Source organism: Hetaerina americana, unplaced genomic scaffold (assembly GCF_022747635.1).
Source record: "Hetaerina americana unplaced genomic scaffold, ioHetAmer1.1.p SCAF_7, whole genome shotgun sequence".
NCBI classification, from domain to species: Eukaryota; Metazoa; Arthropoda; class Insecta; order Odonata; family Calopterygidae; genus Hetaerina; species Hetaerina americana.
The window spans coordinates 72,023,448-72,050,008 of NW_027287316.1; the positions used below are offsets into that span (position 1 = coordinate 72,023,448).

The following is a 26,561-nucleotide window of genomic DNA, read 5'->3' on the forward strand; positions in this document are numbered from 1 at the left end:
CGGAGAATCCCCGAAGCGTCCCTCCCTCGAAGGACTCTTCGCTGCGTCAGCCGCCGGCGCCGCGACAGTGCACACGCCGCGAGCGTCCTTCGAGAGGGGACCCGTCACCGCCCCGGTCGCGAAGGCGAACCTTGACCCGTACGACGTGATGAGGCGGACGAGGTTGGTGAGACCCCCGGAGCCAACCTCATCCAGGATGCGGTCCAAGAGCAGCTCCCCCAACCGCGGCCTGAGGAACAACCGGAGGAGGCGACTGTGGGGCGGAACCAGGGAGTGGCCGTCCGAGGGCGAGGAGGACGAGGAGAGCGGCGAGGACGCCCTCTCTCGGTGGGAAGACGATGAGGAAGATGGCGGTTCGGAAAGGGGTGCTGGCCGGAAGTCCATCCTCGAGTGCGAGGTCAGCGCGTACGAACTGTTAACTAAGTACCTGAAGAAGGGCGGGGAGCCGACCAAAGAGCAGGTCAAGAGGGTCGCCCCCATACCCGAGGGTGCTGATGATGTGTTGTCCATGGACGAACTGAGTGACGAACTGAGCGACAACGCTCTGGAGGACGATACGAACAAGTTTTCGGTGGCCAGGGTTGGTAAAGTGTCGACCAATCCCGGGAGCGAAAAGGCAATCAAGTCTAGCAGGGATCAGAACGTTTCTGGTGTCAGGGTGAACGAAAAGAGGAAAGGACCAGAAGGATACGGAAGTGAGGGAGAGGAGGTGAGGCCCACTAGACCACCTAGAAGGTCGAGGGCTCCTGCCCGTGATAGGCATTCCCACTGCCCACCCCTGCATTCACCGCCTCCACCACCCCCACCCCCTATGCCTCCGCCTCCGCCGCCAAATAGATCTCCGGCTCTCATGCCCCCGTCCGCCATTAAGTCCATTCTGAAGAAGACCACTATCGCGACCAACGCGACTGGAAGTTGCTCCGGATCTGACTACCAGAGCTCCTCCACGTCCTCCGGAACAATCGAGTCCCAGCCTTCACAAACCCCAAGGTTCCCGACCTACGAAGAATATCGAAAGGTAAGAAAGGAGACAAACAAAAAGCAGGTACAGTTCAAAGCAACCCACGACGTGATGACGCTGCTGTTGGAGGAGGAAGGCGCGGAGGAGGGTTGTGATACTGAGCCCAAGTCGTTGCCCATGAGTGTGGTAGAAGAAGGCGTGCGGTTTGCAGCTGAAGACTCGGAGAAGTCGGAGGAGGAAGATACGACCTCGAACGACGCCGGAGAGAAGTCAGGGAGCGAATGCGAGAGCATCGAAGAGCCGGGAAACGCGGGCAACGACTTGGCCTACGAGGTGGTCTCCCTTCTCCCACTGGGGAAACACTCAGAGGCAGCGAGGGAGGATGCGCCTGCCGTGCCGACGTCCAGCTTTGACAGACCGCCCACGCCCAAACGTGACTTCAACGAAGTGATTTCAACGACCGATGAAGAGGGTAGCGACAACGGGTACGCGACTCCTAAATTTTCGTCGCTTCCCAAACTGGATATAAAAATACCTGAAGATAATATCAACGGTAAGTTTTCCTAAATGTTTACAGTGTCCTAGAGCATTAGATTCTATGCAGAGCCTTTATAAGAGATACATTTCATCACAGTATAATAAAAGTATTTCATTGGGAATTATATCTTCAAAACGTAAGAACTATTTTGTTTATAATTGCAGATATTGAAAATGTTATCTATATTAATTGAATGTCTTTACAATTTCTAGCTTTTACATTTGATCCATTGATTTCCTTAACGATTAACATGCTCATAACTCACGGTGACTGGCTGAAATTAATGAAATTCCATTAACAAGAACATAGCATATGCTATACTTTTCAGTGTTTTACTCCACCAAGTAAACTAGCACCTTAATGCTCCTTTACTCTATCTGTAAATCACTTTCCATTTTAAAGACGCCCAAAATGTATCGTCATGTCCTTTTTCCTTTCTTTTTTTCGAAAATCGTGCATAACGAATCCAATTACTATTATAAATAACTTCAATAACCGCATGAGACATTTCATGAATAAATGTTCATTTTTCATAACCCTTTAATATTTGTAGGAGATAAAGCATCATGTAGTGAGCTACGCTGAGCTGAACTTTACGCTAAGTGCCTTGACGGTAAAAAATATTTTTTTTAAACATCTCTTCTAAAAATCAAGGAAACGATCTATGGTCAATAGACCGAAATTTTGCAATAACACCTTAACTTGGCAATCAGTATCATCAGTATTTCAATCCTAGGATTGGTTTACTGCAGCCCTCCATTCTACTCTATTCAATATCAATGCCCTCAATCCTTGATGCCCTCTCTGTTTTACGCCCTTCTTAATTTGTCCTATGTACATGTCTCTTGGTCTTCCTCGTGGAATCTTCCCTTCTATTTTTCCTTCTATCATATTCCTAATCAATCGATTGTGCCTGAATGTGTGTCCAATCATCTATTTCTTCTTTGTCGTAGTTGTTCTCCATATGGTCCTATTCTGTTCTGCTCTTCTATATACTTCCTCGTTCGTTACTTTTTCTGACCATTTAATCTTCAGCATTCTCCTCCAGCACCATGTTTCAAAGGCTTCTATTCTTCGCTGGTCCACTTTTCCAATGTTCCAAGTCTCAGAACCATAGAGCGTCATGCTCCACACGAAAGTATTGACGAATTGCTTCCTTGTTTCCAGTCTTAGGTTCTTTGAACATAGTAATTGTCTCTTCTTCATGAATGCGTTCTTAGCTTGGGCTATTCTTCGCTTGATGTCGGTCGAGCTTCTTCCATCCCAAGTTATGATGCTGCCCAGGTAGATGAAGGAAACTTAGCAATATACTGCCTTAATTTAACAAATATATTGGGCATCACTAATACTGCTAATTCTTGGACTACAAGCCTTATACTTTAATTTAGTTAGTATTTAGGCCTTTTTTACCTTAGGTAACAGACCTTTCATACTTTTCGTTATTTTTTCAATTTTTCCATTTAAAATATTATCCACATTTCATTAAATTCATATTTTATAACCTGTATGCTCCCGATATATAAATAATAACATAGGGATATTGAAGATACATTTGGAAACGCACCGGTTTCGTCAAATCTTTAAAAATTTTCCTTGGATAAGCACACCCTAGTGTAAACTTAAGAACAGAAAGGTAACAAAATATGGACTGGCTAAATCCCTTTGCAATTATGGGCCCTATAATAAAATAGGATAAGTTTTTCGTTTCAACGGAAAGGCCCCTTATAGAAATGGATACATTCTCACGGTTAAGGGCACCAAAACCGCCTCAGGCAAGGGACTCATGTTTCTTGGGAGGGCGTGTGAAGGCCCTCGTTGAGTAAATTACGGGGTGAGAGATTTGAGGTCGTCACGTGATGTAGGGGTCTGCTAAAACGCTCCAGTTAACACGGCTATGGGCATAGAATCCTCAGCTTCGACTCCTTCACAAGTTTATGAGGATGCAGGATCCAACGAGTTATAACGATATATTACATAAAATACGCAATCTATGATTATGTAGCTCATTTTTCAATGTTTTCGAAAGTCTCATAGCCTGTTTTCGCCTCACGTTTTGGAGGAATGTTGTCATAACCATGTCTCTAGATTTCAAAAATTATTTCTCCGTCAAATATCAGTAGACTTCACCGAGAAGTATTACTTGTAATAATAAAATTTAGCTGATTAAAAATGAATCTGATTAAATTAAAAATACAATTGTGAAAATCCTCTTCATATTCAGCATTAGTTTTAGAAAAGTTTGATTTTAATTCCTTAAATTTAGAAGAATCTTTGACATATCAAGCATTGATCAAAAAGTTTTTTGAAGATCATTTGATAGATATTTTCATTTAAGAAACTCCTATTTTGTTCGTATTTAAGCAATGGGAAATGTTAGGATAGAAATATGGACTCTCACCGACTTTTACATATGAAATGATTAAAAATATACTACCGCGACTTTGAGTGAGAAAATAATTTTATATAAATCTTTGATGTAATTTGCGGTTTTATTGCACATGTGTAATTAAGATAATTTGAAGACGGCAAAAAGTGGATTGAGGAAATACTTGGGACATCCCGTCATAATAGAGGGAGGATGATAGTTAAGCGATGTAAGGGGGGGGGGGGGAATGGGTATTTTTGATGGCATAATGAGAGGAAAAATAAGAATTAGTAAAATAAATTAGCGCTGCGTAATTTTATTTATTTACAGAACTTTAAAGATGGCATGGGTTATTAGAAAGACCGCGACATTATAATATGGTATTCAGGTACCAACGACATATCTATCTCTCATCCTTGGTAGGATACGCATATTATCATGTACCTATAACAATAATTACGACTCTAACTATGACTCTTTGAGTGTATGTTTAATATTGTAGTAGTTGCAACGTAGTTTTTTTTATGAATCAACGGACTAAAATAATAGGCCTTGCTGAGCACGACACTACTTTCAAGAAAGTACAATCGCACGTTATGCATTTTTCTCTTTACACAGACCCTACATTATTTAGCACTTTTATATGCATATTAAGTATCTCTAAAGAAAATATACCATCGACGGATTCTACACATGAGAAAATTATTAAATATAATTCCCGCAGCGATGCCACTTGGACAGCACGATGGATCCTAAAAAAGACTTTAATAATTGTGAAATCCATGCTGGTAATACGAGAAAAAAAATTAAACTACAACTGGTGCTACTGGTAATATTCATGTACTCAACTATGGACAATTTTTTCTTGTGGTCGATGAAATCTTTTTTTCAAACATCAATTAACTCAAGTTTACCATAGAATGTTTTAGTGTATTCATCATATTAGTCAGAATTACCCTCTAAGTGCGCTTAAGTCACAAATTTAGCACACTGTTTGTGAAGCCAGACTTCTTACTTTACAATCGGAAAGAAAGATGGCCACATTTAACAAAATTCATTTCGCTAGGTCGAAAAATGTCTGGCGGAAGATAAACCGAAGATTTAGAGACATGACTACACTAAATCGAGGTACTACGTTAGATTTTATCATCTCCGTCCCTCCATTTGCCAATCCCACCTCGCTCGCTATAAGCACAATAAAGAACTTTTACGGTATTTTTATTGCGGTCGGCCGGAGGACTTTTTCACTCATAGCATCCAACCATCTCCCTCGTTCCAGCAGTAGACCTCTGCAGGACCAATGCCCTCCGGCACAGCCTGGACGAGCGACCCGATCCGGGAAGGTCACGGGAAGGCATCGGTGGCGGAGGGGCGGGAGAGGATGGCGGAGGAACCGCCAGAGCAGGCGCCTCGCTGTTCAACGACACCATGCGGCTGAGATTGAAAGTACACCGTCCGGAGGCGAGGAGGGCATTCCCTCCTAACCACCCCCTCGCCGCCCAAAAGCAGCCGTCTCAACAGATCCGTACGCGCATGCTGAGCCCACCCCCGAGACCCCGGGAGCCACCGCCTCCCCCTCCTCCACCAACATCCCCTCCTCCACCGACATCCCCTCCTTCCATTCCCTCCTCCCCTCCGTCTCCCCCGGTGGCGCCCCCCCGGGCAGAGGGGGAGGCCGCGGAAGACGAGGAGTCCCCTCCGCCTCCGAACTACGACGAACCCCGGGCCCAAAGGCCCCCGCGGCCCCTCGCTCCACCGCGGCAAATATTCCCCTTCACGCCGGACGAGATCAAGAGGATCAACGGCGAGGGCCGGAGGTGGAGCGGTCGCCTGCCCGGGGGTCAGGGCCGTCACAGGCAGCCCTCCCCGACCGAGGCGGACCGCAAAATTTCCAGGCCCCTCTCGTGGTCTCCGCCTTCCGGGCGTGAGGATGCCATCGCCGTTACCGTGGTCTCCCGGGAGACCACGCCACCCGCGGAGCAGAAGGAGACGGAGAATGAGGGTGGGCATGAGAGCGAGAAGGAAGGTGTTAGGACGAGAAAGGTAAGCCGCACCGTGGTGACTCTTGGTGCGTGCCAGGAAGCCGGAGACAGCTCCCCTCCTTCACCCAAAACCCCGGATGATGATCTTAAGTTGAGGGTCCGCGTGGAGCAGATCCCCAGAAAGACCTCGATAATGATCGGAATGGAACAGCCACAGGTCATAAACCGGAGGGACGATAACACACTGACCATTAGTGTTGCCGGGGGGGTGGTACCCTCTTGCGACGTTTATGTAGCACGGGAGGATGAAGGTATATACGAGATTCCCTTTGGTGGGGATGAGGAGCAGAAGCCTGAGGGAGGGGAGATGGAGGTTTTGCAGGAGAGGAATTCCCTCCCAGCTCTTCCCCCTATACCCTCCAACCAGGAGTGCCTCATGGTGGACCCCGTCGAAGCGGTGCGGAGGAACCTGGTTCCGCACGTGTGCGGGAAAGACGACGATGACAGCGGGTGCAGGCCTGGGAGCGGCCAGGAGAAGGACGCACCCGAGGAGGAAATCGCCCCGGACACTGTCTTACTGGTCGACGACGGATTGCGAATGCTGCCCACTGTGCCCTACGGAAAGGACGATGCTCGCATCGAGGAGGGGGCAGAAGCTTCCGCGTCGTCGCAGAAGAGTGCGACGACAAAGCCACAAGAGCTGGCGAACGCGCGAGAGATTGCAACGGGCGACGAAGACGAGGCGGCAGACGACGACGTTGAGGACGACGAGGAGGATGACCACTACGAATCGGTCAGCGAGCCCATCTACGAAGAAATCGGCGGGGACAAGGGCGAGGAGAAATCCATCTTCGAGGGGGCGTCCAAGTATGACATCCTGAGCTATTTGGTCGGGGCCAGGGCCCGTGGGATCCCTCTCGATTCGGAGTTCGATTCCCTAGGTTTGGAAGAGGACCTGCTCGAGGACGACTTCGAGGAGGAAGAGGAAGATGACGAAGAGGATCTTGTCATCCCTCTGTCGTTGCGGAACGTCGGCTGCAGGGCGTCACACTTGAGCGATTCGAGCGAGGACAGCAGGGCAACCCCATCACCCCTCGCGTCTTTGCATTCCGCTACGCCGCAGGACAAGGTGAGTTTGAATTGCAATTGAGACTGCGGTCAAAAGTTAATTATTAATGCTAAATAAGCCCTGGTGGCAAGCAATTAATTTTCCAACTCCTCGAGTGAGATTCTTCCTAATTTGCATTCCATATTTTCTCACTTCTGTAAGCGCCTAAGATTTCAGTGCCAATTAATATATTTTGGACTAAGAAAGCAATCACTAAGAAATGGAGATATTTTTGAAGATTTATCGTCAAATTAAAACTAAATATGCCTTAGAGAATACATGATTGAGTATAAGGCAATAGACAGAATAGGAATGAAGAAATTGGTGGTAACGTTTAGGATAGCCACAGAATCCATGAAAATGGATGGATATAATAAACAATGTCAGTAAAAAATAGTTATGTAAAAAAGTAATGAATAAATGCCTGAAAAAAATATGATACGAACTATTGGACACATCTGAAATGGATTATTATTTTTTTTACATATGTGACTATGTAAAAATATGATTTTCAAATTAGATTTTGAAGAGTAAATAATTCATCTGATGGCACACCTAAATATTTAAACGGCTCTTCTCAATTTGCTTGCTCAAATGATCATTATTATTATTATTATAAAGAAGTAATTTAATTCTAAAGTAGAATATTTACGAAAAATATCTTTTATTTCTCGGGTGAAAATAAAATAGTGCGATTCATCAGCCCTCTAAAATAGCATTGTCGTTCTTATTAACGTATTCCATGTTTCAAAGAAAAATTCTGAGGTAATTTACCTAGCATAATTTTAAAGTCAGCATTTCAATATTGATTAGCAACGAAAATATTTGAGTCACATCCATTAGTCGAATTCTCAGACAACTTGCGAATAGAAGTTTCGATGCTATTTTCACCCCACAATTTTGGTCCACATAAATACATACTGAAAACTGCATCATGGTTGTGCTTACTTTTCCCATTCCAATAAACATTTCAAGGAGCCCTCCGTAATAGGATCCTTATTTCTTAACAACAGAGGAAAAGGTCTTTCTCCAGGGATTACCATAACCTTCAGGATTTCTGGGACGTTGTTTGCAGAGCTCGTTGAGTTCACTGTTATCGTCGGTTTAATCTTTTCCAGCATTAATCATCGTCACTCGCCCTAGAAAACAAACTGCCTCGCGGGTTAAGTGAATCGACAAGTCCTATCGAAAGCTTAAGCGGAACTAGACGTTAGCAAGGTTCATACCCGAGGCTAAAACTACGACTTTTATTGCGAAATCAATCTACCGCGAACGAACGCGCGTCTTTTGTCTTTTCCAGAGGCGGAGCTCGGCCGAAATAGAGCGAAACGATTCCGGGGTTGGTTCTGAGACGAGCAAGTCGAGCCGCAGCAGGTGGCAGCAGCAACAGCACCACAAGCAACAGCCGAAGGGGGCAGGTGGAGTGGGGGGCACGTTCGGAGTCAGCGTCGCGGTAGCCCCTGGGGGTCCGACTACCTCTTTGGATGCCTCCTCCTCTGCCTCCACCCTCTCGTCTTCGTCCTCCTCCGCCGCTTCCACCCATTCCTCGTGCTCGTCTTCTGGTGGCGGTGGCGGCAATGGAGTGGTCGGGCGAGGGGGCAGGACCGCGGGAAGGGCCGTGGTCCTGGCGGTGGAGGAGGAGGAGGACGCGGGCAAGGGTTCGGGGGAGAGGGGCGGCCGCCTGTCTCCCGCGGACGAGGAGGTCACCGGAGGGACCAACGGGGCGGAGAGGCACTTATGTGAGGACTGCGACCAGCCGGTGGAGACGCAAGTCACGGACGGGTGAGTGATCCCAGCACGACGACAGACCGCAAGTGTTGAGGTGGTCGTCCGCAAGAGGCACCCACGTCCCCGTGCAAATTGGCCTTAAGCTTTTAAATACCATTTGGGTTGGTAAATTAACAAATAGTTTTCCAATACCACCCACTCCATTGCTGAACCAATGGAGTTAGCGGTTTCCGGCTCATATCAGGGAGATCTTACTGAGAATTGATGATTACATAAATTCATCGTCATGTCGGTATCAATCATTATGCGTAACATAATAGACTGGAGAAACAATTCCCTGTCGCATTACACTCTAGGAATCTTTTTAGAGCATAAGAATGAAAATCACTCCCCCATTACAACGTGTTATATTTATGATCAACACGATATAGAGCGGCATAGTAATTATCCAACTGATTACGTGTACCTAGTGCGTCCGGCTTCTCGTCGGAGTGCAGGTGACATCCGTACAACCCAAAGTAAAACGTAAGAATAAGGTAGGAGATGGAACAGAACTTAGCATCCATACCCTGAGCGAATGAAAACATAGCTTACCAGTCGGTATCAGGAAAAATTCAACCCTCGCCCATTAAACATATATTCGAGTCAAGGATTGTGATTTGGTCTCTTTTAAATGGCAGAAACTATTCTTCCGCTTTGAAAAGTAAAATGGACTTTGGAGACGATATTACGGTCAGAGAGGACGTTAGAATCCTTTCCAGACGAACCCGCCAAAAACCCAAGTCAGTATTTTATCACTCCAACTTTGTGGTAAAAGTTTATAGTTAATACCTATTAAGAGAACAACTACGAGGAAATGAATCCAAATATGTAGGCCCATGGAACTTGAATGCTCCTGAAAATCTTTCCATTAATTTATTATGCTAATCATCGGATTTCTGCCAATTATAGTTTTTGCGAGAATGAGTGTAGTAGTGCCATTTACAGACTAAAAATTTCACAAAAACTTTTACCAAAATGTGTTAAAAATGAATAATTTTTTCTCCTTTGGTTATATATTATGTCAATCTCGCTGTGGACACTGAAGCAGACTTTATATAAATATTGACGAGTTGATAAAGAATTCCTCGAAAATTTAACTATTTAACCCAGCGGATTTACGCTTAACGCGTTACCCCAGTCGGTCGATTGGTCGATTTTGATTTGTCTTGACCTGACAGAGACCAAAACCGGTCTTTCTTTAATTTGCCTGTTTCTGAATCTTCCCCGCATCACTTCACGCGAAGCCAAAACTCTCTCCCCTTTCGCTTCACCAGGGGCCTCATGTTCGCACCACTGGTGTGCCGGAAGTGCGGAAAGAGGAGGTCCGAGAGGCGAGAGATTATTGCCGAGATCGTGGAGACGGAGGCGAAGTACGGTCGAGACCTGCGAATCCTCTTGGAGGAGTTCGAGAGACCAATGAGGGTGGCCGGCTTACTCTCTGCCGACCAGCTGGCCGGCATATTCCTCAACACGGAGGAGCTGGCGACGGCGAGTTCCGTGCTGGTCGCGAGACTTAAGGATGCTCTGGAAATTGCCGTGGAGAACGGAGACGAGGACCTCCTTACTGTCAATGTGGGGAAGGTTTTTCTCGATGCTGGACCGACCATGCTCCACGCATTCCAGTCATATTGCACGCGCCAGGTGAGTTTCTTGCATTTTAAACACTTCTAAGTTGATTATCCATCGCTAAACGAATCTCGTTCAATTTTTAGTATTCCTTCAGTTAATTGATTACTGTTTGTATTTATAAAATGTTTCATTAAGTTCATCAAAAATATTAATCGATAACCAATTGCACAGGCAACCGAAAACTTTTCATGATATTAATGTTTTTAGTGAAATACGGTAGCTGTGGGAAAGTAATGGATCTACTGATACCGATTACTTTACTTGTATTTTAAAATGCAGTCATTAGTTTGGAAAAGAAATCAATTTAAATGTAAGTCGAAATTTAATGCGCTTTTTAAAACTGATTTTATCCATAAACACAGCGAGTACTAATTCCATTCAATAATAATTACAAGTTCCAAGTAATAATTGCATTAACTGAAGGTTTTCACAGAAATCAGTATTTTCATCATATTATGTTTTTGGAATTTCCTGCTCTGCATTTTAGGTACAGTCAGATTTTTGAAAAATATTTCTTTTTAAACTAAGTCTCAACATTTTTTAAGTAGGCTCATTATGGAGCAGAAAATTAAAAAATATATATATATATATATTTATATTATATATTATATATTATATATATATATATATATATATATATATATATATATATATATATATATATATATATATATATATATATATACGCCTAGAAATTATTGTTGTCCATTTGATTCATACATTCATTGGACTTCAAAATAACATAATTTAATTACTGAAATGTAAAGAATGATTATACTCTTAAAGTCAAATAGATAAAGAAAATAAAGTAAGATTTCCAAGTCATTGTAAGCAGAAAATTGAAATAGCAATGCCATATTTTAATTTTAATTGCAATCAACTATATTTCAAAGTAATTAATATTTATTAATTTTGATCGTAGAGTAAAAAAATAATAAACAGAATAGTAAAGAGCTACATACAATTAGCCATTCTGAAGCGTACCCATGCAATGCATTAATTGAGGGAACTACCTTCCTACTTATCTTCTATTGTAGCACATACATACATTTAACCTCCTTTAAGCAGTTTAATTCATAAAAAACAATTACATGCAAAATCTTTACCTATTCAGAGACAAATTCAAATTTTGGTCATGTAACCTACCTAAGGGCAATTTATTAACATAGTATTTGCCATAATCAGTCAATGCTTTGCCTTATACCGGTGACACACTCAAAATCGGTTCATGATATTTAAGTACAGTGACCCAGATACCATTGGTCCATGCATACATTCCCTAAGCCTTTAAGTTAACTTTTATTACACCTACCACACATTTGAAACATAAAACCAATACAATGACGGTAGTTATCTATTTTAAAGGTACAAATCTCAAATATGAAGAAGTGTTGATACATGTAACAGTGGTAAGACACCCTAAGACCCAAATGAGTGATGGCACCCACACAACCATGAGAAATTGGTTACTCCACTCAAGATATTGTAAAATTAACTCAAAATCTGCAATTGTAATAACCACAATGCTGATATTAATCTGAAGGCTACTTGGGCATGCAATCAAGTTGTACCACTGCTATGTGATATCAGAAAATGTTCAATGAGTATGTGCTTTTCTATTGAATCTTATAGGGTGCTGCCTCACTCCTACTCTCTAATCTCGAAAAGGAGAAAGAGTTGCTCAGGGTATTCCTTAGAGCTTCACAGATGGAAAATGCAGTGCTCCGGAGGATGAACCTCAACTCTTTCCTCATGGTAATTGAAATTATATGGAGGATATCAGCATGCTAATCAAAACCAACTTAATCTTTACTTCTTCAAGATAAAAGAAAGTCTTGAGTTCCTTGCTTGGTTTAGGGACTATGATCATTTACCATTCAATAACAATAATAATAAATATCCCTTCACTCTCATATCTGTGTCATATTTTTTGGTTATGACTCCTATAAATGTCATCTCTCTTTTACACGAATGTAGAGAAAATCATTAAAAAATTAATACTTTTGCATGCTGATTATTAAATATGCTATGTGAAGTTCTCAACTCTGATCATTAAGTTTCACACAATATTGGTATTTTGCCCTTAAATTAGTAAAATAACTATTGTTTCAGTCTTTCTTAGATCCGTGACTCAGGTCATGTTTTAATTTTGAGCATTCAAAAGAGTACCAAATTGAATCATGCATAATATTCAGATGTAACTTATTTTTAAGGAGGTGAAGAAACAGGTTTTTTTGGTTTTACCCCTACAACATCTGGAGAAAAAGTAATTCACCTGTCATTGAAGTTCAAATAAAGTCTCAAAAAGTTATTAATACTTGTAATCAATAAAAAGTTTATGAACAATCCACCAATTAAATCCAATTATCTTTTTATTAATCGTGCCATTACTGATTTTAAGCAATGGATAGCATTGGAAGATTTGGCTAGAAAAGAAGAAAAAAGTCTCAGAACTTAAATGAATTAAACTGTACCTGAGTGATAAGCTGTTCTCATTTGATGTTGCATTCTCCTCTGAACTGTGATGAAAAACCAAAACTTGTAATAACTTTAACAGGTTCCTGTCCAAAGAGTGACCAAGTATCCACTGCTACTCGGCCGTCTATTCAAAGTCACTCCACACCATGCAGAAGGGAGAGACTTACTTCGCCAAGCACAAAGGAAAATTGAACTCCACCTGGAACACATGAATGCTGTACGTATGAACCAAAAGCCAAACAAACTATCACAAGTTCTTTTAAAGCTCCTACATACATATTAGGCTTCTTGGTACCTAATGCAATCATTCATTCATTGGTCAATAATTTATCCTTTGCTCTCATTCTTCACACATATATTCTCTATAAGAGTGAAACTAACTGACCACAGAGAGTGCAACATATTATTTATAGAGTGCACTTTGCACGTAACTCCCCTTTTGGTTAAATATGAGATCTTGAATTTGATTGAGGATTGGGATGGTGAGGCAACTAATGTACTGCCTTCCTATCCCACGGGCCTGGATTCAAATCCTGGGGGTGGTAGGATTTTTCAGCAGTATCCTAATTCCTCTTTGGGGTGCTTTGTGGAGACCACCATAAGTGAGTACCATCTGCTGGATGGGATGTTAAAATGTTGACCTCTTGGTGCCTATCATTAAGAGTAGGCTAATGTCAACTCAGATTTCTTTCTGCCCTACCTCTATTCCCTGAAAATCCTACTCATACCAAATGACTTACCTGTCCCTAATGCCACAAATAACCTTAATCTGTTAGTCACCTTCCCTAATAATTAACACTTAACTTAAATTTAGTTATTTTCATGAGACACTTATGTACCAATTTTATTCTAGTCAAAATTAGAGGGTGAATCTAAACAATACTAGTCTATGCCTATAATGGGATACAACACCCCAGACATTGTCCCAATCCTTTCCCTTCGCTTGATCCTCCCCAACTCTCTCCAATTTTATCCCACAAACTGAGACCATAACTAACACTGCCACTGTCCCAGTTCTTCCTACTCCTCCTGATGATGATGATCCCAAGAGATTTTAGCACCCAGGATGAAAATATTCATTACATTCATTGGAAATATATGGTTTTGGCTATAATTAAGAAGGAAATTCCAGAAATTGCAATCAAAAACTGTTGAGGTATGTTAAATACTGCAGGATATTGAATTAAAGCTCAAAGATGCGTACTAATTAGCATAAAAATGTGACCAAAGAGTTTTCAGATTTTACTTAGTACTATTCATTCAGGCACAAAATATAATTATATCCGTGGTAATTAATACCCACACCTAATGTAAAGACTACATATATGAATCTGGGCCTTGGAGATTTGCTATTTGTACCTTTTTGTCATAAAGTTATGTCTTTGTATTGAATTGATTGCATTTCTCTGACTATTTTCAAGGACAAACATTATTTATCCTACAAATTCATAATTAAAGCTCTCTCAGAACTTATCATTGATACAATAAAGCCATACTCTTCTAAATATATTAATAAAATGATTTTAACAAAAATAATCACAAAGAAATAGGTTTTCTTAATTACTATTACTTCAGTTTATTCCATAATATTTAAAAATACCATCAATATAATGCACCTCAAGAGTTCAAAATCTCGACAAGATTTCTTCTGTAAATTTTATATGGTTTACTTTTAATATCTAAAGAGAAAGATGTGCATGTATTTTGTTGCATCCAAATAAATTGACTATTAAGGACCTTTTAATTAATTTCTTTTAAACTCAAATACAATTTTATTTTCAGGAGACAAAGGATATGAGTGCCATTCGTTTGTGGAGGCGTATATCGATAATAAATGGGACACCTGGTCGCAGATCCAACAGTGAGATGGATATGCAGAATATACGACTGAAGAAGGTTATTTTTTGCACTTTTTTAATGCCAGTAGTTAGAAATGTTAAGCTGCATACATATGTAATACCACATTGACACACTAAACAAAATACAGGAAAATAAAAGTGGAGACAGAAGTTCCAAATATAAAGTTGTGTTCATATGTACTATTATCAAAACAGTGATCATTGACAATACAAGTGGCCATAGGCACAGATGAACTGTCTCAGTAGGTAGTTATTTAAATACCATTAAATTTTATATAATTTTAAAAAAGATTCAATTTATAATTTATGCCTTCAAATCAATCCAAAGTATTGCCAAACAGAAACTGTCATTTTGGAAGTCATCATAAATGATAGCGCATCAAAATAGTTTCCTGAGAATTTTTAGAGATGATGCAATTTTTTCATTGTTTTACATTATGAGCAATCAAATTATCATGAAAACTGACCCCTTTCACTGATTTATCTTGAAAATCTTCTGCTGATACAACAGTGTGTTCTCTATTGAACTATCTATTTAAAACCATCAATATTGCTGACTAAAATTTGGCTATGTAAAGAATCATATAGTTATATTACATAAATGTAGGTCCACAAATCACCTATGCATATATTTGCCAATACCTAATGACTGATTATGTTTCTGCTGATTACAGATGGCCCTTGATGTACTAGAATGGAATCCAGATGAAGTTAGGTTCCCAGTAGAAGGGAAGCTACACTATACACAGCCTACCGACAGCAAATGGAGGAAGGGGCAGACAGTGAAACTGGCAGCTGTCAATGCCCTTCTTGTTACTCATGGAAAGGTAATATAATATCTTTGGCTTGACAATGTTGGAGTAAATTTTTTTTTGTTGAATCTCGAGGATATTAAATAAAGACCATATTTTCACTATAAGAATGAAATCAGAAAAATTCTTGGTTCAAAGGAATATACTTATTAAATCCTAATCACATATGTGGGACTTGGTAGTTCAGTGGATAGAGTATATGGAGGATTTAGTTTTTATTCTGAAATCATTATCCCTTATATGGGCCTTATCCTGTATGAATTTCACAAATCAAATTAAGAAAAATATAGGTGAGCTCTACCTTCACCAATCAAACCAGCCTTAGGATTGATTTCTCTAAGTGCTTATGCATTTTAGAATATGAATCCTAGCATGAATTTCAGGGGCATCACCAGGAATTTTCAGAGGGGAGTGAATGCCTACACAAAAGGGATTTTTAAATTAATAGCATTTATACATGTGCAATCTGCTAAAACTACTGATTTTCTTCACCTAGAAATGGTACCTTGTTACAATATAATTAGCCTGTAAATTTATAGTGAAAGTAGAATACGTGCTAGGTATATTTAATGGAATTTGATGGTCAAATGTCACACATTTAATTCTTTTTTCCACCATTTTATTTGTCTACAGTAAAATTCAGTCATATAGTAACTTGTTTAAAATCTAACATCAAATTGTAATCAACGCTCATCGATATATGCAGTGAAATATTTTTTTCTGATTGATGATTAACTAGTTCTGTACATTATAAATGTCCCCAAGCAGCCTCATTAACCACTTGGAAACAAAGGCAATACTTAGTTATACTTGAAAGTTCAATAATAATCTATAAAGGTAAAGCATGAGGAGAAAGGGCATTGGCTCCATCATGCTTTCCATTGCCTCTCCTATTGTTATAAGGAAAGCAAAAGATTATATTTTACAGCCAATAAGAAAGGTATGTAATTAAACACTGCTTTTTCCCTGAAAAGATTTTGAAATAACATTCTTCAGTATTTTTCCTAGTTTTTTCTAAATATGCATATGAATTTATTTCATAAGATAGTCCATCCATACTGTACTAACAGTGTATTAAAAACATATCGGCTGCTTCTCACTGGTTACTAACACAGTTATTCCTGTGCTTCTTGCTTTTTTGAATAGCTCATTATTTTTCCAATTTCAATGTTAATAAAGAAAACAAGTCATATCAGCATGATTGTCTCCCTACTACCAACTCAGTTATGTTTTCTCAGATAAATGTACTACCATCTCAGTTATGTGTTCTCAGATAAATGTATTCCTTTGATATAGACAAATTGATGCATTCCTTGTCCCTTGGAACACATTGTATCATACACTAAAAAACAACTTTCGCATGCTAGATAATCATCATCAGAATATCAATCCTAAGATTGGTTTACTGCAGCCCTCCATTCTTCTCTAATCAGTTTTAATTCCCTCACCCCATGATAAATTTACTGATTTAAATTCTTCTTCATTTTTCCTACCTATTTGTCCATTGATCTTTCATGCAGGATCTCACTTCAACTTCCCTTTTATCATGTTTCTAACTAATCCATTGTGCCTGACGGTCAGTCCCATCCATCCAATTCTTTGCTGTAGAGTTCTCCATAGGGTCATTCCTATTCTACACTTCTATGTACTTCTAAAGTCATTACTATGTCTGGTCATTCAATCTTCAATATTTTCCTTCAGCATTTCATTTCCAAAGCATCGTCAATTCTCTACCGGTACACTTTTCCAATTCTCCTCATTTCTTATCTATATAGTACCAAGCTCCATATGAATGCTTCCAAACAAACTGCTTCCTCGTTTGCAACCTTAGGTTCTATCAACAAAGCTGTTTCCACCTTCTTCATGACTCCCTTCTGAGCTGTAGCTTTTCTTCACTTGATACTGATCAAACTTCATCCATCTTAAGTTATATCGCTGCTCAGATAGATGGAGGATTCATCTTGCTCTAGCTTCACTCCTTGGATTTTGGTATCTGCCTTCAACTTCTCTCTTCTACACACATGGATTTTAGTTGTCTTCTTGTTGATGCTCATATTGTACTCTTGCAGTACTTGGTCCATAGAATTTAGAGTTGATCGCTGATTCTATTACATTTCTGCAACTCCTGCAATGTCATCTGTGAACCAGAGTATGATAATTCTTCCCCATTCACCTTCACCTTTGATGCCCAATTCTTGTGCTCCCTTTATTGCCTCTTCTACATATACACTGAGTAGTCCTGGAAATATATTGTATCCTTGTCTAACTTCTTTGTTTGTTTTGACTTTAATTTCCCTTAGAGTTTTCATTTATATGGTTGTTACCTGATTCCTGTGGACGATCGATTATTCTTCTGTCAATGCAGTCAATTCTAAGTGCTCCCAGTATCTTGAACATCTCTTTCATTTGATGTTGTTGAGGGCTTTCTCCGAGTCCATTAGTGCCACATAAAATGGCCTTTTTGCATACATATATAATGTTTCCAGCCAGTATCCTCAAGTTGAGTATTGCCTCCCAAGGTCTTCAGTTTTTTCTGAATCTGAATTCGTTTCCCATTAGTTTTTCTCCTATCTTTCCACCTATTTTTCAGCTAATTTTCTGAATAAGTATTTTTGATGCATGAGACGTCAGACACAATGTTCTGTATCCTTAGAAGTTTTCTGTTCTTGGTTTATTTGGCTTTGCAATTGTCATGCTCTTCTCAAAGTTCTCTGGTAGTTTTTTACTATTGTAGCTATCTTTGATAATTCCAAAGAAGGTACCCTTTGCTTTTACCCCAAGTGCCTTAATTATTCCTCTAATGGTTGTGTCAACCGGGCCCAATTTGTCTTTTAACAAGATTTCTTCTTTAATTAAGCCATCTTCAAGTCTTTTGGACCATTGGTAGAGTCCTTCAATGTGTCCCTTCAATCTCATCTCCATGAATCATCTTCTATAAATATCTTTCTAATTAGCATCTTGGATGATAAGGGATTTTGTTTTTCTTTATTTGTATTGTCTATTTACCAGTTTATAGGCTGTTTCACTGTTATCCTTTCTTTGTATTGCCATTGATTTCCTCAAACGTCTTTCTATCCACTTCTTCCTTGGCTTTCTTGCCCTTGGTTCTTAGTTTTACTTGGTTCCACTACTTTTTAAGAAGGGTTTCCAGAGTTTCATTTCATTGATTCTTTCATTTTCTTCTAACCCTCTTACTTGAGCTGTTATCCACAGCTGCCTAGATCTTGCTGCCTTGCTGATGAGTTGTTCATCTGCTACTTAGGTTATGATATTATTTATTTCCTTCTATCATCCTTCTATTCTTCCTTTCTATTTTTCTATTGATTATTGCAGTTAACTTTTTTCATGCTGGCTTTTCTGCCAGGATCTATGGTTTTCATCTGGATTCCTATGTCACTTTCATCTTCTCGCATTGCAATTGGCGGTCCATGACCAGTTGTGATTGCTACTAATATCTGAGTCGGGCTAGCTCTTGCATTTTTTAACTTGTTCTAACAAGGATGTAGTAACTTTAATATCTTTCCCTGTCCCCCAACATCTTCCACGTTTATCTCCTTCTCCAATGCTGTTTGAAGAAGGTGTGATATATGTTACATAATAAGGAAATGTACATTTGGTTTTCTATGACTATATACCACAATGCTCCATTTTCAGTTTCTAAATGTCAATTATTCATAGATATAATTTCTTACTTTCAAATAATGGTAATAACGAACATAGTAATCAACCTGAAGGTCAGTTTGATAGGTGATGATAGAGTTCACCCAGCACTAAGCTCAAAGCCATGTGAAATTCACATATCTGGGTAGGGGGGCCAGTTCCTTTCCCTTTGCCGGTTCCCAGGAAAATCTGGCACCCAAAAAATCACAAAGCTTGTATGAAGCTGATGGTGTCCAGAGAGGTGTGCTCAGGAATTGAACCTGAGCCCTCCAGTCAGTAGTCCAATGCCCTACCCCTGAACTACCACGACCCTTCCTTTCATATATTATTACTATTTTCAACTCTTCATGTATTTTAACAGCTTAAGGTGGACTGCAGTGGAGAAATACCGGAACCAACGCTGATGTTTCCCAGGGATACCGGAATCAAAGAAGCAGCCCTATTGCTTGTCAAGGAAAAATGCAATAGATATTCATTACTAAGAGTAAGTACTTCATGCTCCACGTACATTGGAGTCCACATGCCCCTATGCATGTAAATTTTTTCTATAACAAAATGAAATATTTATTAGGCACTGTATATCATTATGAATTGCAACATATATTATCAGTGTATTTCCATCATTCTGCCTAATCATACATAAAGCCTATCTTTATAAGTATTTCCATTGTACTAGTCATTTTGAGGTCAATACATCCATTTTAGGGAGCAATTCAAGTCTAATCGTTCATAGAGGCAGCATGAAAATCTTAATACATTTGCCATTTCCTTCTTAATACATTTGCCATATTGATTTGCATAAACAGAGACTGTTTAATAAAGAGTAATCACACATTTCTACTCATATCATTTATAGTAAAAAATTTTATTTTTATGATATTTTGTTAGCTTAAGGTGCAATTTATGAAGTGAAAGTTTCATTTGACTCCAGACTTGTGTCAGTGGCAGGTGTTGCAATTTAAAACATATTCAGTTGGCCTACACTTCCTTCTGGTGATGAAAAATGTTTTCCAAGGTGTTTCTGCACTTTGGGGACCATAAAAAAAGTTACATGAGAGCTAGAATTGGACTTGAGGGAGGATAAGGAACACGCTTTATATTGTTTTTATGAGATATTCAGCAACAACATTTGCAATGTATGATAATGCATTATCATGGTACTGCATTCAGCCTGTTGCTTCGAAAGGTGGCCTTTGTGATTCAAATGGCCATAGAGAATTTTCAGCATAACCATATAGTATACTCCAATTTGCAGATGCGTATGCTGGTATAACATGCTGATACAACTCCTTCAATGCATAAATAAAAAAGAATAGGACTACAGCTTTCCCAGCACTTTGGCTTTTCTGGTGTTCTCAGAGACTTCCATGCATAGCTTAGCTATTTGCTATCAGAATCAAAATTATGTTGTTTCATGTGTACTGATCATCTTTGAAAGAAACTCATCTTCCTGTAAGATTAACCTAAACTGCAAAAAGAGCGCACAGACCTAATGTAAAAAAATCTTAACATGAGTCAAAAGTATTTTAATGGATACAGAATAATAACCTAAAATTTCTTCAATCATTTTGGAAGTGAATATCAGCTGAATTAATCTACAAAATAACTAAAAATATTCATTAGCCACTCCTATTTTTTGCTCATCAGAGCATGCATATATAGCATATAGGGCTTCTTGTCACACACACAGGTTCCATATAGCTTACGTCTATATACATGCAAATCAGCATCTCAATTATGTAATGTAAGGATATGACGAAGTGCAGGAGAAGTCAGGAAAAGTGAAGAAATAATGATTAAAAGCTCAAGATTATAAAATCAAAGTTCTTTCCACATTGTCAACTCTATCATACTTATTTTAGTTGGGCCAGGCACTATGATACGAACTGCTAAATGAATTTATGTTATTAACAGAGGGGGAGAGGTAAGAATTGTTTTCACTCACCATCACAAAAACTGCACCACTGAAATGCTAATTTTTCAATATTTTCCAAGATAGGAGAGGAGGATTTGTAGCCTAAGAGTACCACTTAATTAATCAGATCAGATCATTGAGTAAAAACCAAGAGAAGGGCTTGCTTGCTTGCTTTCAATATTTATTTATTTGGAACAGCTACAGCCTAATAATTCAAAAACTTAAAATAAAATAGTTAACATATCAGTAATTTTTAGCAATTCTCCATTGCTACAACAAACAGTCAGGGGATCTGGGCAGTAATCTCTTGTGATATGCTTATGCTGCTATAGCACATTAAGGAGTGTAGTGCATACTTCTGCATTGGGTGCCACTGTTTGATTGATGGTGTAGATAGTTAAACAATTAAGTTTTTAAAAAATCCCCGATTAATGTAAAGGAAATTAGCATTATGCCCAATAAGATTACCAAAAGAATTGAATTGTGGTTCACTATTAAGTTATTCTCTTTCCTTCCCATTTACAGGAACCATTGTTTTTGGATAGGTGTATAATTTGTAAAGAAATGGATTGGGATGACTGCTTCGAAGTGCAAGAGCTTTCAACTAAAGACACCTATATATTTAAGGTAAGGAATAATGCCTTTTTTTTACTAGCATGTTCCTATAAACAAGTCTCCCCTTGTGAAAACCTTCTACCAAGGTAATAATTATGGAAGCAGTGAACTTTCAAATTGAGGTACCCTGACTTTACTGCGTGGACAAACATAAGTATATCTTAACTCTAAGCAATCAAAACATCAAATTTATATCTTTAATGTGGCGTTTACATAAAATCTTTTTGTCCCTTGTAGATGATAAGTACAGTTTTATCATATTTTTTCTCAGGTTTATTTCAGAATTGTACACTTTTTTGAGTGTAGATCCATGAAAATTAGTTTTTGCAAAGCAATTAGCCATTAATGTGTATGTTCACCAAGTTTTGAATGATCATTGGAATAGGTGTCGAAGAAAGCTGAACTGATTAAAATGTGATGAATTTGTTTTTTAGATGGGGAGGGGTGAGGTTTATAATCACCTGAAGTAGCAACACAGCTATTGACTGATCTTCATTACATACTATTTTATTTTGGTATTGCCTTGACAGGGTCAAAGGAAAATAAAAAATTGGCAATGAAGTAGAATTTGGAAATTCTTCTATGAGTAAAAACCAAGCCTAATTCAGCAACATTGGAAATGTTGCTACATGAGTCTTGAAATCATATTTCTCATGTCTGTTGGGCTTTTTTTAATTTACATCTATAGTAAATGACTTATTTTTTTAATTATAATACAGAGAGATATCTCATTTATAAAACATGAAAATAGGCAATATACTGTATCTTTCACTCCAACCTCAGCTATGCATATTTGTTTGCTGGTAATTTCAAAACCTTAAATTTGAGGTTTGCAGTGCACGTAATGGTTACTGAGCAAGCCACAAAACAGTAGACAGGCATCTTCTTGTCAATTTTTATTGAGTACTTTTGGATTACTCTAAATCAGGAACTCTTGGGTTCAGGAATTGGCAATACACATTTTTTACTCTTTCTCTACTAAAGGGTAAACAAGAATAATAGCATAAGATTATATCCATGTTCAAAGTTAAGAGTAGCATTACTACAATAATCCTCTCAAGGTATATACCTATAAGCTTAATATAAGAATTTATGATAATTAAGAAAAACTTTTTTTATTACCCTTTTGGAAGTTAACAACTAAGTAACATTCAGAAATTTTCAGTTTTTCCATGGTAAGTTCCAAATTGACAACATCATTTTCTATTTCAATATTTTCATAGTTGTTTATGCTCACCATAGTATACAATTTGATTTTCCTAACAAATAATAATTCATTTTATTTGCCCAAAGATCATATTGCAAAAATACCAGGATTTATATCGCAAATATATATATGAACTGGTAAAACTTAAGGACTGAAAGTGTTTTACAACAGGAGTACAAGATGATCCAAAATAATTTTTTGGTGCAACAATTTCAGAGCGTAAAAATCATTCGCCTTGACTGGGACTCGAACCCAGATCCCTCAATATCCGGTCGAGTGCTTTAGCCACTTAAGCTACCGAGGCGTCCTCTTAAACTCGGAAATTTTGGGGCTTTTAAAGGAACTAGATGTTATGACGAAATACCGTACATACAATGTCACATGCATTCATAGTCGTGTGCGAGGCGCCACTGTCCACGAGGTTAAAGCCAACTTTAAACACGTATGGTGTTTTCCCTTTGACAAATTCCAAAGGGAAAACACCATACGTGTTTAAAGTTGGCTTTAACCTCGTGGACAGTGGCGCCTCGCACACGACTATGAATGCATGTGACATTGTATGTACGGTATTTCGTCATAACATCTAGTTCCTTTAAAAGCCCCAAAATTTCCGAGTTTAAGAGGACGCCTCGGTAGCTTAAGTGGCTAAAGCACTCGACTGGATATTGAGGGATCTGGGTTCGAGTCCCAGTCAAGGTGAATGATTTTTACGCTCTGAAATTGTTGCATTGAAATGCACATTAGCGGATGACTCTGTTAAAAGTTACTGTTGCGGCATCTCCCGCAGTTTCTTTGTAATTTTTTGGTATTTACTGACTGATGAAACAGCTATGAAAAAATGTCTAAAAATAGCTAGGAACTCAACACCCTAATTGCGATTTTTTTTTCACTTTCAGGGAGAAAGTATGGAAGTAACACGCCAGTGGTATCAGGAACTTCAATATCATGCCCTTGGTCTTGGTCCTTGGAGGAAGAGACGCAATGCTCTAGCCAATATAATGATCAATAGTATGGCACGTAGTTGAAGAAATTAAAGATGATAGTTTGTACTGTTGTTCATCAAGTATTGATCATGCTGTCCAACAGCTTATAAAATGCCTACATACTTATTCCTATGATTCATGTGAGCTTGGGAGTGTTCATGGATGAATGCTACTTCTAGAATATACATTTAAATAATCCCATATCCCAAGGGTAAGACTCCAAAATATAAATATTTATTTTCTTCCTGAAAAGAACTCTTGAAGAGAACAATTCACAAGTGAAAGCATCAGAATTGTTTTAGTCTTTCAGGTTGCTTTCTCCAGCCCAGACAGGGTAAATATTAAAAAAGGTTTCAGGGCGACAAGAGTTATGAATTAGCTTTTTGTTATGCCTAATGTTAACATTGGGATATTACATTATGATGGTTTGAAATGATTCTTGTGCTAGACTAAGTTTAGCCACACAAGTTAAATGAAGATAAAACCAACTGATGCAAATAGCAGAAATCTGTTCAGATTGTATATTATGACGGAGCAGCTGCTTAGAAGACTGAATATTTGATACACTTTGTGTTGAATGGAAATGGGAATAACTATTAGGCCTTATAGTGTTTTAACATTTTGATTTTGGATTTATGTCTCTTAAGCTGTGTATCCAAAATCTTTCATTCTGTGATACTTGTTAGTGTAATCTTCCTATTAATACATATTATAAAACTGTGTATAGTTGTACCATATTAATTTTTTTAAATAGTGTTTTGCTTACAGTCTTCATCATGGAAACAAAAGTAATATAACTATCACTTTTGAAGCTTCAAAATCTGTATACATTTCGAGAATGACAACAATACAGTTTGCTCTTTGCATCTTTCTTTGTAGACAATATGTTAAAATTTGATATCATGCTATGTTAAATAAAAATAATATATTTGTTAAAATTCTGGATATTATTTAACTATCATACAAGGGTGATTCAAAAAGTAAGATCCCCTATTTTTTTTCATGAAAAATCAAATTTATTCTCAAGTTTGCGTACATTGTTGGAAAGGTTGAGTATTTAGCTATTTTTCTACAGAGTCGCCTTGATGACCTATCCCTTTTTGCATCCTTGTAAGCAGCTTTTTAATACCAGTGGCGTACCTTCCTCCCGCCTCATCGCGAAGCCAACTGACGACTGCTTCTCCGATATAAATTCATCGCCATTTACTTGAAGTGTATGGTAAGAAGTGTTGTGGACATCAAAAACCTACGGAAGTGGTGCAGGGAGTTTTTTTGTTGGCCAGGAAAACGTCCACGATGAGCAGTGGTCAGGGCGGCCGAGTTTGCCGGAATCAACAGAGGCTCCAATTGATGAGATGGAGCGCAATAACCAGAGAATTATCCTTCATGAGATAAAGGAAGGCCTTAATGAAGTGAGTGGCTACTTCTCCGTGTAGAATATTGCATCGGAGGTCCTCGGTTACAAGGTGTCTCACCAAAGGAGTGTTTTTGCATCATGACAATGCCCATCCACACCAACATGCACATGTCACATCAAACAATCACCCTACTCAATACCACCATGATATTTCCACCCAAGAGACATAAACTGCAGTAAAGTCTCATTTAACAACTAATTAAAAGCTATGCACACATAAACAGGACATTTTGCTAAATCACTGGCACTATGTTTACTGTTGGTAAGAGTAAATTCATGTTTTTTTCTGAAGAATGCAGTTGATCCTTTTTTAAGTTAATCCATTTCCATATATTCATTGAAATTAGGACTCATCCACATTATACTCATGTGATTCCTCAACATATTTCATGTTTGCACAGATATACGTATTATTATTATATATTTCCAACCATTTGATTCCTCTGAATTTCTATTGATACACAACGTAAGAGATCAATAAGGAAATATCAATATTATTGCTCTTAGATTAAAATACAAGGTGAGTAGCAATGAAGATCCATGAACATTCTTTAAATGCATACAGCAAGCTATCCAAATTTTCATATTAAACAATCTCCATGTTGCAGTGGCTTTTGAGGTTTGATGCTGGGGGAGCATTTTTTTGGATTAATGTTTGTTTCTCTCATATACTGTGAACATCTTCAGGAGTGAAGTCTGCTTTGCTCCAGAAGATTCTTGGAGTAACATAAGAGAAACAACGGCACAGAAATTACTCCATTCAATTAGCCACTTTCAGAGGTCACAATGGCACCTATGAACTGCTGTAAAAGCCCATGTTATTTGACCTCTTTCATGGATTTTTAAGTGATAGTAACAATAAAGTCTATTTTGTGCTGTTTCAAACTCTAGTACATATACTATGGCTACAGAGGTAAAAGTGTAATGCACAATCGATTAACAAAGCCAGTTTATTTACTTATACTTAACATAATAATCCTTGTAACAACATATGAAGTCAAGTCTAAATAGCTTCTCATTTTGGTAAGCCAAAATTTCAATTGACTCTAACCTATGTTTTGATACAGTCAAAAATTCTATGGTTGGAAAAAGATATGACTTGAGTAAAGCAGTTCCGACTGGGAAAATGATATAAGTTATTAATTGAAACATAAAAATCTATTAAGGTAAAGAATACACCGTAAAATGACACAGATAATAAGTGTGGAGGTATAAATATTTAGGACATTTCCTCACCTGTGACGAACCACAAGCCCCTTGGA

The 26,561-nt window shown here is 38.7% G+C and overlaps 1 protein-coding gene across 1 annotated transcript; it reads left to right on the top strand.

The window, feature by feature from the left end:
• Positions 1 to 37: 37 nt before the first annotated feature.
• On the top strand, positions 38 to 24,752 carry RhoGEF64C (Rho guanine nucleotide exchange factor at 64C). Its single transcript, XM_071595755.1, has 11 exons — positions 38 to 1,514; positions 5,147 to 6,975; positions 8,255 to 8,736; positions 9,999 to 10,365; positions 11,986 to 12,108; positions 12,911 to 13,048; positions 14,614 to 14,727; positions 15,365 to 15,517; positions 19,524 to 19,646; positions 21,603 to 21,704; positions 23,796 to 24,752. The coding sequence occupies exons 1-11, from the start codon at positions 149 to 151 to the stop codon at positions 23,922 to 23,924; spliced, it is 4,926 nt and encodes a 1,641-aa protein (XP_071451856.1). The 5' UTR covers positions 38 to 148; the 3' UTR covers positions 23,925 to 24,752.
• The last annotated feature ends 1,809 nt before the right edge of the window (positions 24,753 to 26,561 follow it).

What these genes read in the sequence shown, in the direction of transcription:
- RhoGEF64C (XM_071595755.1), top strand. Translation starts at nt 149, where the DNA reads ATGAGGCGGACGAGGTTGGTGAGACCCCCGGAGCCAACCTCATCCAGG. An exon ending in GAGACGCAAGTCACGGACGG is followed by an intron (nt 8,737 to 9,998) that starts GTGAGTGATCCC and finishes TCGCTTCACCAG; the next exon opens with GGGCCTCATGTTCGCACCAC. An exon ending in ACCTCAACTCTTTCCTCATG is followed by an intron (nt 12,109 to 12,910) that starts GTAATTGAAATT and finishes TAACTTTAACAG; the next exon opens with GTTCCTGTCCAAAGAGTGAC.